Source organism: Chiloscyllium plagiosum, chromosome 2 (genome assembly GCF_004010195.1).
Source record: "Chiloscyllium plagiosum isolate BGI_BamShark_2017 chromosome 2, ASM401019v2, whole genome shotgun sequence".
NCBI lineage: Eukaryota > Metazoa > Chordata > Chondrichthyes > Orectolobiformes > Hemiscylliidae > Chiloscyllium > Chiloscyllium plagiosum.
The window spans coordinates 78,475,784-78,487,636 of record NC_057711.1 but is presented as its reverse complement, the minus strand read 5'-3'; the positions used below and the strand labels follow the sequence as shown (position 1 = coordinate 78,487,636).

The window sequence follows — 11,853 nt, the reverse complement described above, 5'->3', positions numbered from 1 at the left end:
CGCAATTCCAACGTCCCTCCCTCAAGTCCCTCCTCCCTACCTGTTATCTTAGCCTGCTGGACACACTTTCCTCATTCCTGAAGAAGGGCTTATGCCCAAAACGTCAATTCTCCTGTTCCTTGGATGCTGCCTGACCTGCTGCGCTTTTCCAGCAACACATTTTCAGCTCAGTGGAAAACTTGTCCCCTTTATTGACTGCAATAAGTTGTTGCTTAGTTGTGTCAGCCTCTTGTTGATTTGTGTTGTTCACATATGTTGGTGTTTGCTGCATTTGAGTCTATTGGGTTAATGGCTCTTTTCTGTTTTAGTGTTATGACCTGTAAAATACACTAACAGACAAATATTTTGTTCTTTTAAAAAGTAATATCTATTCTATGTAATCCTGATTTACAGAAAATAAAAAAAATGAGTAACACAATTCAACTCTTCAAGTCTGGGCTGTCATTCGATAAGATCATCATTATTCCAATTGTAATCTCAAATCTGCATTCTCATCTGTCTCTGATAACCTTTCACACTTTTGCTTAACAGGAGTCTATCTACCCCATCTTAAAAAATTTCAAGGACTCTGCTTCTGTTACTGTTTTAGGAAGAGAGTTCCGAGGATGCACAATCCTCTGAGAGAAAATAAATTGCTACCTGTCTTTGCACAGTGATATTATTTTTCTTTTAGTTTGGTGTAATCCCTGACTTTGTGAGTTAACTATTGAAAATGGGTCTGCCCCTTGCAGCTTTTCGTAATCATTGGAAATATTTATTCTGTCTGTTCTGAAATATCTCATTAAATGTTTGCCACTGCTCTGTTGACTTAGCCTTTAACTTAATTCATCAATTCACTTTAGCCAGCTGTGATTTCATAACCCCCTTCTTTGAATTTTACAAATAGTCTCAGACCCCTCTTTTCTCCCTCTCACACTGAAGGTGAACTGCAATCATACTATGGTCGCTGTTTTTTATGGAAACCTTCATTTAATTAATCATCAATTAATCTTATCTCATTGTATGATACCAAGTCTAGTATGCCTGTCTTTGGTCCACTCCAGAACATGCCGTTTGAAGAAATTATCTGAAATCTGTGAACTTCTTATCTCAACTATCTTTTCTCATCCTACTTTTCCAGTCTAAATGTAGATTAAGATTTCCCATGAGTATCACTGTGCCTTTCTGATAAGCTCTCATAATTTCTTCCTTTATGTTCTATCCTACCATGTGTTATTGTTACAGGCCATATACACCATAGAATCCCCAGAGTGTGGAAAGAGGCCATTCTGCCCATCAAGTCTGCACCAATCATCCGAAGAGCATCTCATTCAGACCTAACCCCGCGCCCTATCTCCATAACCCTGCATTTCCCATGACTAATCCACCTGGCTTGCACTACCCCTAGACACTGCAAGCAATTTACCTAACCTACTCATCTTTGAACAGTGGGAGTAAACTGGAGCACCTGACAGAAACTCACATGGACACAGAAGAATATGTAAACTCCACACAGGGTCACCCACAGCTATGATTGAACCCAATGCCTGGCATTGTGAGGCAGCAGTGCCAATTGCTATGCAACCATACTGCTTTCATTATTTCGACAAGTGCCTTCTTGCTTTTATTATTTCTCATTTCTCACTAATCTGTTCCCACAACTTGGTTTCCTGAATTTACGTCATCTTTCTCCATTGTGAAAATGACATCATTAACTTACAGAGCCATCCTCCACCTTTTCCAACTTTCCAGTCATTTCTAAAAGTCCTGCATGCTTCAAGATTCTTGTTCCATTCAATGTCACCTGCATCCATGTGTCGGAAATAGCTACCAGATCACACTTACCCAATTCTACTTGCATTCTCTGTTCATCTGTTAAGATTCAATGCTAAATACATTCAGATACAAAAGTTTTATCTTTTTACTCACTTTGAAAACTCTAGCCTTATTTGTCGGCTGACTCTTAGATTTGTACTCTTTAACTTTCCTGACATAATCTGTTAATCATTTTGTTTATTAGTATTTTTCTTTTTGGCCCAATTCTACTATTTGGTTTACCACATCTTCTCAAATTTAATCCCTTGCCCCCTCTGTTTTGTTTAAAATCCTCTCTAATTCTGTAGTTTTGAAGCTAGCAAGAAAACCAGCCCCTGTATGGTACAGGTGGAACTGTCCCATTGGTATAGATGCCATCTTCCCCACTACTGGTGACAATGGGCCACAAACTGGAACCTACTTCTCCCACACTGCTTGTTGAACCACACAGTAAGTTGCCAGTGCAGCCTGTTCTTTGCTGCAGAGAACAGTGTCAATTTCCTAACTATGCTGCCCCTTTCTGCCAATATATTCTTTCTTACTGCCCTCTTTTGAATGGCTTCCTGTACCATTGTGCAATGATCAGTTAGCTTATCCATCTTGTAGCTCCCACCCTCATCTAGACAAACTCAGTAAAAAGATATTGACCCTGTCATGCACATGTACACAAAGATTCACACACAAGGAAATATAAGTGAGTTACAAAGTGAAGGGGGATGGAAAGGAATAAGTTAGTAGTAAAAGTCCACAAAAGTCAGTTATATAACAATCTGGTAGATTGATACATTATGTGATTTCAGATTGGGTTTAAGAGGAGATGGAGATATAACAGTGGGAAACCAGTCTCAAAGTAATATTTTGGGGATGTGGGTTCAGATCTGTTATTTTGAGGATGTAGGTTCAGATCTGACCATGACATGAACTTTGAATTCAATAAAAACCTGCAATTAAAAGGTAAGTCGTCTAATGGTTACATTGTCACTAATCTGGTTCACCAGTGCTCTGTCAGGAAGAAAACCTGCTATCCGCGTTTGGCCTATATCCAGATCCATTTGCAAGTAATTTGATTCTTAACTGCCCTCTGAAATTGCCTAGAAAGCCATTCAATTCAAGGGCAATATTTGCCCAACTACCTGACACCCATATCCCAGGAAGGAAATAAAAATGCATGGTGCTTATCATACAGTACAATAATTTATCATTGTACTCAACAGTGATTAATGTCATCACTTGGTGAAATTATGTGATTGCATATATGGACATATTAACAATCTTACAATGGTTGTGCGTGTTTAAGTCTAACTGGTGAATTGTGGATAGGTTACCATCAGTAGCAAGGAGACCTGCTTGCCAATAACGTCGAGTAATTGTGTAATCACAATCGTTTAGAACGAAGAACACCAAGCTCAAGGAAACCGCGATCGTGTAGTCAATCAACTCTTCGTGTTAAATTGTCGTCAAATATGAGTGTTACAAGATAATCTCCAAAACAACTGCACAACTCACAAAAGGGATTTTTTTCCCTAACACCTATATTAACGTGACCGCATGTTACTAGTTTCGAAAATATAGATCTATTGGGCTGGAAAGTATCTCTTGCACGACACCCACTCTGTGAACACTAAATCTGACGTTAATCGGGGATCTTGTGAAACTGTACAGATTAAAACAGGTTAGCAATGTAAACGGCACTTTGCATCTTGCAGGACAAGCACGCAATACACCCCCAACCTCACAATAAGTCAAGGCTGGGAAGATCGTGCTTTATAGCGTAAATACCAAAACTTGAATATAGAATTATAGTATGGCTACTTATAATAAATAACTTGAGTTTTTGTTAACTTAATCTCAATGTTAAAGTTATGGTTACCACTACTGCAGCCTTTCGATATTGTAGCGTCTTCCCCAAAACATAAAAATGACGAAAGGAACACAGCAACAGTATCCATTACTTTTGTGTAGAAATGCGCTTGTGTCATTGAATCTTGTACAAGAAATGATACCATGGTCTTTATTAGTCAATATCAACAGGGGATATTCAAATAGATGAAAGTGTGGGTTCACTTAAGAACATTTTGTCATTTTTGAGTAACGTTGGTCTGAGTGTTTCGGGATAAATTTGAATTCGGATAAGGAGTGCCCTCGTGTTGTTCCGCGGACATTCTGGTCACTGGAATATGGAACAGGCCATTGGAAACCGTCTACCCTGTATGAAATCAACATCACATCATAACACTGACTATTTCAATCAGCTCTCAACTACTGTAACATCAAATGATGTTCTATTGATAAACCTCGGCAGGGGAAAAATGATGGCTGAAGATTTGCTACTTGTATTACAGTTTTCTATGCACCACCAACATAATTCATTTAAACCTCTCTATTTAGTCATAAAATCCGCCCTTTCTCGATTCATTTTATGCAGTGAGACACCATCGTTTCAAATAAAATCAGAGACGAGGAAGCTATATTCTAATATAAAAGTGGCAAAATGTACAATATTGCGGAGGAAGATGAAAATAAAAGATAAAGCGTTGTCCAACATCTATAGTTTCATTTTCCATTTTATTGTGCTTTTGTTAAAATAAAAAAAGTGTTCCCAAGGTGTGTGCAATGCATGTGATTTTGCAGCTGTATTCCCTGCTCCCAGTCAGAGGGAGGGAGCTGCTATCCGCCATTTTCGCTCCAGTTTACCACGCCCGTGGATCTAGCGGAAAGCGGTAGCAGCAGCAAGCTGTCTCTGTCCCTCTGCTCGTTTTCGGAAACTAGCTGCGGACGTTGCGAGAGGAAAGTGCTCGTGGTGAACGGGCCAACAATCGGGCGATTTTATGTCAGTGTCTATGTGAGAGAGAGGGAGAAGGGGGGAAAAACAAGAGCAGTGAAAAGAGGTTGCCGCAGGATATCGTTGCATCCCTTTACAGAGCGTGAGGACAACATCGAGAGAGAGATCAGAGACCCTCCCCTGGCCAGCTCTGGATTGCAAAAGAATCAGCGTCAGACCTTCTCTCTCTCGGCTCGTGTCTTCTCTTGGAGAGGAAACAGAAATTGATCGCCTTTCTTCACCATTCCACCCCCTCAGCTCTTCTGAAACTCCTAGTGATTTCTCCATGTTTAGTCAGACCGTGAAATACTGAGAGGAGAGCCCCCCACCCTCCCACCAGCTCCAAGCACACACAGGTCGCGGAGAAAGACACTCCACACCAGTCGGCTACATGACTCTCGACTCCATCATGGCGTGCTGCCTTAGCGAAGAGGCAAAAGAAGCCAAAAGGATCAACGCGGAGATCGAAAGGCAGCTCCGGAGAGACAAGCGGGATGCACGGCGAGAGCTCAAATTACTGCTGCTCGGTGAGTCTTGTAGATGAAGAGGACGCGGGGTTTGTTTATGGGGAGTGGGGGGAGCTGGAAGGAGAGTGAAGGGTGCTTTAAAATAAAGTTCATATTCAGTAAAAATGGGAAAAATTTACATTTTTAAAACATTCCACAACCGCCGCCCCCCCCCCCCCCCAACGGGAATGCAACAGACTGTGTCGGTGCCGCTTCTTTGAGTGAATCGGATATGTATGAGGTACAGTGTTGTTAACCTGTCACTTGTGCGTGTTTATTTATTTACCCTTCATTTGGTAAGAGTTGTTTGTAATGGAAATTAATTTTGCCGACGTTGTTTTCAGTTCTGGATGCGTAACCCAGAATAGGAGGCAGCTGATGTTATTCTTTCGTAACTAGTGTCTTGTAGGCGAAAATAGCTGGCCTATTTGCAATAATAGCTTGTAGTGATGGTCAGCATTGTTCAAATGTAGCCATTTTACAAAACGATAGTAGTCGGAACATGTTTGGTCAATTTTTGTGATCTGGGTGTAGATGAGTTTTGCACTATGCTGATGTTACTGGAATCTTTAACCCGCCTCTCTCCATTCTGAGCAGTTTGTACATTGCTACGTCTAAAGGAAATGAACATATACTTAGTATGTAACTTATGCATTCATTATTGTGAAAATTGTCTTGAAGCATTGCTTATGCAGGAAAACGCATAATATTCTCAAAACACTGGTTGACTTAAACGGGTGAGATTTTAAAGTTGTGTGTGATTGAACATAGTGTGCTTAACCAAATAAGTTTGAATAACATGAATGTTGTACAGTTACTGTATGTAGACTAAACTATTACCACAAGTAATATCATAAATTAGCATATGTTTTTGTACAATTTTAGATTACAAAACACAGTTAGTTAGTAAACATCACATTTGGACAGTAATAGGTACTTTTGGCAATGTTTATTTCCTTCTAAATCATTAGAATAGCATTTCAAAAACTGGAGATTCCTAAACTCTTCCCTGTTGTGTTTTAATTTTGAGGAACAAGAATGCAGAACAGTACAAGATGAACAGAGTGCAGCTACAACAAGCCTTTTTACAGTTAGGTCAAAGTGGAGAAGTGCTTTCAAGTTAACTGTTCCAAGTGCTTTATGAAAAATGTGTGTTAGACAAGAGGCATGTTATTGTGTCTCTGATTATATGATTAGATGGATTGCATGATCACATTCAGCCAGCGGCAGCAATTCTATTACACCAATGTCAAATTTTGTCAGAGGAGAAAAAACTGCAAATTGTCAAATCAGGGAAGACCACAATGAATAATAGCCTCATTAAGGACGGAAGCATTCCTTTTAATGAAAATATGAAAAACTTTAATGTTTGGAGAAAGATAGATATTTAGTGATACGTATCATTTTTGACTCCATTATATTAATTGGTGCATGTATTCTTGTTTTTGAACTGGAAGTCTTGTTGTTCATTTTATGGCAAGAATTCCTCAGTATGCTGCAAAGAAATAGTATATTATGAGCTCTACCTTTGCATCCAAAAGGTACATTTGCTAGTTCCTTTTAAATAGTGACATGAGTCCAGGTCAAATTAGATTTCTTATCTGTTTGGCGTACAGTTTAACTCTATTTGTATACGGAAGCATTCTTGTATCGTTAAACTCCTCATCTGTATGTATTCAAGCTTGTCATAACTGTTCATAAATTGAAATCAGTATATAACATTACCCTACTGTTTAAGACTTGCACTTGCTACACACGTTGTTATTTAGATCTGACAGATCAAATTTTGTTTAAATATCTGTTCAGTAAAGTAAAAGTTATTCATCCATGAAAGGTTTATGTATCAAGATTGAACTCGTAATGTGTTCCTGGAGTCTTACCTCCAACATGTTGATTTAAGAGTAATAGATAAAAACATGTGGGAGAAGTATCTGTACATTCTACCTGAGTTGTTATTTTGACATGACCCATTTAAGTCTTGTTTCTATGTGACATATTGAGTCTTAACTTGTTACAAAAACATTTTTCTGCACTCTGATTTAATATGGATTTGTTTTCTATTATGGTGGGTTACATCATTACACCACAATAGAGCTTAAAAACCATTAACTGCAGCAGCATTAGGTTATAAGGTTAAAGTAGGGAAATGCAGATAACACAATTAAAGATTCCAGTGTGGCATTCACAGTGACAATACCTGGCAACTTAGTTGTACTTCTGGCTGCATTAATGTTGGTGTGAAATACTATTTGTGTTGAGATATTGACTGACAGATCTCGCAGCTGGAGTGTAGGAGTTGCTGAACATAATTTGTTAGATTAATATTAACAGTGCTGTGTTATTAATAATGTGTGGGTTAATAATGTTAACCCTCTGAAGCAGACCCTCAATGAGATAAATGCAATTGACTATGTCTAAAACTAAATCACTGTTTTCCTATTGATGTTTGCCAGGTAATGGCGATCTTTTAGACTTTTTAATTGTTTACCGTGGCAACCTACTTAGTCCATGTGAAAAATATATTATACTTCTGAAATAATGAAATTCTGAAATATGTGACCCGAGGTATGAGTGGCTTCTTTTAATAAGCACAGTCTTAATCCAGTTATTAAAAATATGACTTAAACATCACTGGGTGCACCTTGCCTCATAAGGCAACTCCTGCTGAGGACCAAGCCATGCTTTATAATTTTGTTGTACTGTTAGTCAATGTGTTCTTCTGAATTATTCATGGTCTTTTTAGTCACCTGCAGCTGGGTTCAACAATTAGACTTGAGGTGTCAGAGCAGGAAACACTTACTTCGCATTTTAGTGGAAAAATCTTGAAAACCCATCAACATTACAATTACCTCCAAACGTAATAAGGACAGGATTTCCCACTTGTCCTCACCTTCCACCCCACTAGTCTCTGCACTCAATATATATCATCCTCAAACACTTCTGCTAACACCAACTGGACCCCACCACTAAGAACATCTTCACCTCCCATCCCTCTCTGTCTTCCACAAGGACCATTCCCTATATCACTCCTTGGTTCGTGCCACTCCTTGGTTTGTGCCAGCATTGAGTTCTCCAATAATCTTCCCATAATCCCTTCCTCTCCAGCCTTCCCCAATCCCCCACCCCCAATTCCATTTCTATTACCAACCCATCCTTCCAGCTACCAACTGAATACATACCTCCCAACAATCAATCAGGTTGGTCGCACCACCTGTGTTCACAATCACTACCTCACCATTCCGACCTCCTCTCCACCCTGCCTTTATCTGCAGCTCTCCCTACCCCCAGCTCCTTTCCTGAAATGTCGATTTGTCCATATCCAGCTGCTACCTGGCTTTTTGTGTTCCTTATTGTTAAAAAGGCAAGCAAATTGTTGGATGCACAATGAATGTCATAACATATAAGGTATAAAGAAAAAAAAGCTTGCAATTATATCATGCCTTTCATGAGTTCTTTGTTCCAAACCACTTGACAGATAATTAAAACTTTTGAAGTGAACTGTTGCAGGAAATGTTGAAACCAAGCCACACCAAGGAACATCTCACAAATAGCATTGTAACAATGACTAAGTAACCTGTTCTAATGTAGTTAGTTGAACATGGTTTTCATGCACAATCAGCGTAGTACATTGATCTTTTATGTCCATTTGAGAGGACAGACTGGCTGCAACAACGTCTGATTTGAAAGTGGCTGGATCATGTGCATAGGTGTCTGCAATCAGATTAATCTTGGAACTTTTTGATTCAGTTGCAAGTTTTACACCTGTCCTTGAACACATGGAAGACATTGTAAAACTAGTTAATCCTTGTGAGACGACAGCTGTGGTTCAGGGTGCAGTTTGGTTTTGGCACAAGTGGGGTGCTGCTTTAGGTGTATTTACCATACAAAGAAAAGGTTGAGAAGGAATATAATACTTGTTAAAATTACAAAGATTATGGACAAGTTTGATTTCAGTCGATTTTTTTTTTCTCTCTGCACAAATGTTGTTTTGCACTAGGCCAGACCACTCAAAATGTTCTTGAGCAGGCAACCCAGACCATAACTTTGCAATTTGTTTCGGTATGTGTACCGTGAAAATTACCTGGAGTAAGTTACCTAGGTTGCCTACTAGGTTTTAAAAACAGCCAGAAATTTATTAACAAAGAACAAATTTATTAACAGTGAAGTGCAAAGAGCAGAATAAAGAACCCCTACCGAACTCCATCTATCCAAATTAGACTTAATTATGCTGTTCCGAATATATACAAAAGTCTCAATAAGCAAACCCCATTTTAAAAAAAAAAGTTTTTTTTAAAAAAAAGAACAGATGCTTACAGGTTGAAGTTAGAAGGGCAGAGAGAGAATTTGTTTCCACACAGCTCACTGTTCATTTCCCAACTAGTTCTGGACTGGACTGAACTAAACTAAATTGCTCAGCTAGAGAGTTGACCACTCCCCTTTCATTATACAGGTCACTTCTAAAACATGATCACTTTGGCCTGAAGTCTCATTTGCTTACATCTAAACAAAAATGCCTCTCATTACCCTTTAATCTCTGTACCAAACCAGACTAATCAGCACTGAGACCGGTTTTTTTACCCCGAGAAAAACCAAGAACACCGTGTCTTGAGAAAAGGAACAGCTTTTAGAAAAAAGGAAACCAGCTTTGTGACAATAATATGTCAAAATTATGTGATACATGGAGAAAGGTGCAAATTTGAAACACATTAACAACTGAATGGGCTTAAAGTTTCACTACATAAAATTTCACAATTAAATCATCTTCAAAACTAGTAACACTTCCTTTCCTCTGTTGGTACAGAATCAGAATGCAGGACCAAACCTACAAATCATGTGGTCCCAGAATCCAGAGCCTGTTCACACAGTCCACTGCTGAAGTTCTAACTGGTTTTGGACTGAACTGCTCAGCTAGAGAACTGACCATCCCCTTTCATTATACAGGTTACTTCTAAAACATGACCACTTTGGCCTGAAGTCTCATCTGTTTGCATATAACCAAACCAGTCTAATTGGAACCAGGAGAGTTTTACGACCCCTCTGAAAAAGAAACAAGGACACAGTATCCTTGAGAAAAGGAACAGCTTTTAGAAAAAAGGGACCAGCTTTGTGATGTAAGCACCCATGGTAACATTTCTCATTTAAGGGAAACAATGTAAAGCTGAAATGCAAAATAAATTTTTTCCCCATTGGTAAGAATGTGAAACTGGTTACTAATATGAATGATGGGACCAAATAGCTTTTTCTCTTTCATGGTTTCTGAGTGTAATTGCTAAGATCTATACCTTTCTCACATCCATAATTTTGAGAAGTTGGTTTGTGCTATCTTAAGCCATTGCAATCTATGTTGTATAGGTACATCTACAATGCTCGGGGTTCAAGAAGGAATTTAGCAAAATCTATCAACACATGGGATTCTAGTAATGGATAAGACAGAAAGACACGAGGTGACTTGCTTATTTGGAGAGCCAGTTCACATACAAAATTTGAGTAGTTTCCATTTGTGCTGCAATAATTCTGTAGTACAGTGGTTAGAAGTGTGCCAGGGAATGTTGTAGATAGATGAGCTAAATGTACTAATTGTTTTCTATCTGAAATGAAAAATTAGTGTTCTGACCAGGTGAGGGTGGGTGAATTAGCTTCCCTCTCTTCTTCCTCCTTGATTCGCCACAAAGTGCAAAACAATATCTCTCTCTCTTGTAGAAATGTAACTACCCAATATTACTTCTAGAATAAGGAGCCTATTACAAAATTTTCTTGAATGAAAGAGAGCATTTTTATTTTCTGATAACCCTGGGGGAAATAACAAAAACACAACATGAGCAGAAGTTCAAAAAGTGATGTGTCTAGTTTAAATGGAAGATGAAAGAATACACATTAAAAGATGAAGGTTATCACCTGAGATCACAGTTTTAATGCTTTGTGTGTTCTGCAGTAGTGAATACTGCAGATCTATTTATGTTTTTGCTGTCTGGATGTTTCTGTCCAGTTAGTATTGCTACTGTATTCTTTATCCTTTTGAGAGGCAAAGCTAGAGAGCTTTCTGTAGTTTTGCAGTCAAAAATTCATCTTCCCTGCTCTTATGTACAGCTGGTTTATGCATTTCAATGTCTGATTTCACTTGTTTCCAAACTTGGTAATTGCATCTTCCGTTCTTCACCTTAAGTAGGTGAAATGTGTATAGGGTACAAATCAACATCGAATAGGGTTTCATCCTGTCTGACTGAGTGGAGAAGTTTCCATGTCTTCTGTTTAAAAATGTTAATTTCAGGTTTTGCGTATTATTGTGTCCTGAACTAAGGGTCACTGGACTTGAAACTTTAACTCCGTTCTTTCTCTATAGATGCCTCCAGACCTGCTATGCTTCTCCACTCTTCTGTTTTGTGTATTTTGCATTGGTTTCACAGAGCTTGGCTAACTTGTGTTAGCAGTTGATAGCTGTGGCCATTTGAAGGCAGTGTTTTGTTTCTTTTTAAAAGCATTTCAGTCCATGACAGTCCCAAATATTAAAAGCAGATGATGGTATTTGAAAATTAGCAGTTTGTATGTTATCACTATTGTGCCACTGTTTACTGTAAGCCTATCATATTCAGTGATTCACAATGTTGGTATTGATCTTTAAGGCCTGTTGTTTTAGGGGTTTACTTTAATTGAACTGATTTTCTGTTGCTATGACATAATAACGTATGGGCATAGTAATCCTGGTTTCTATGGCAGAATTATTGATGTAGTGCT

The 11,853-nt window shown here is 38.6% G+C and overlaps 1 protein-coding gene across 2 annotated transcripts in view; it reads left to right on the top strand.

The window, feature by feature from the left end:
* Positions 1–4,385: 4,385 nt before the first annotated feature.
* The window catches only part of LOC122561127 (guanine nucleotide-binding protein G(q) subunit alpha-like), a 198,327-nt gene continuing 190,859 nt past the window's right edge, over positions 4,386–11,853 (top strand). Inside the window, exon 1 of one of the 2 annotated variants that reach the window (XM_043712596.1) lies at positions 4,386–5,142. In XM_043712596.1, coding sequence (XP_043568531.1) covers positions 5,007–5,142 — 136 coding nt within the window. In that variant the 5' untranslated portion in view covers positions 4,386–5,006. The remainder of the gene's footprint in view (positions 5,143–11,853) is intronic. The other variant, XM_043712604.1, reaches the window with a different exon arrangement.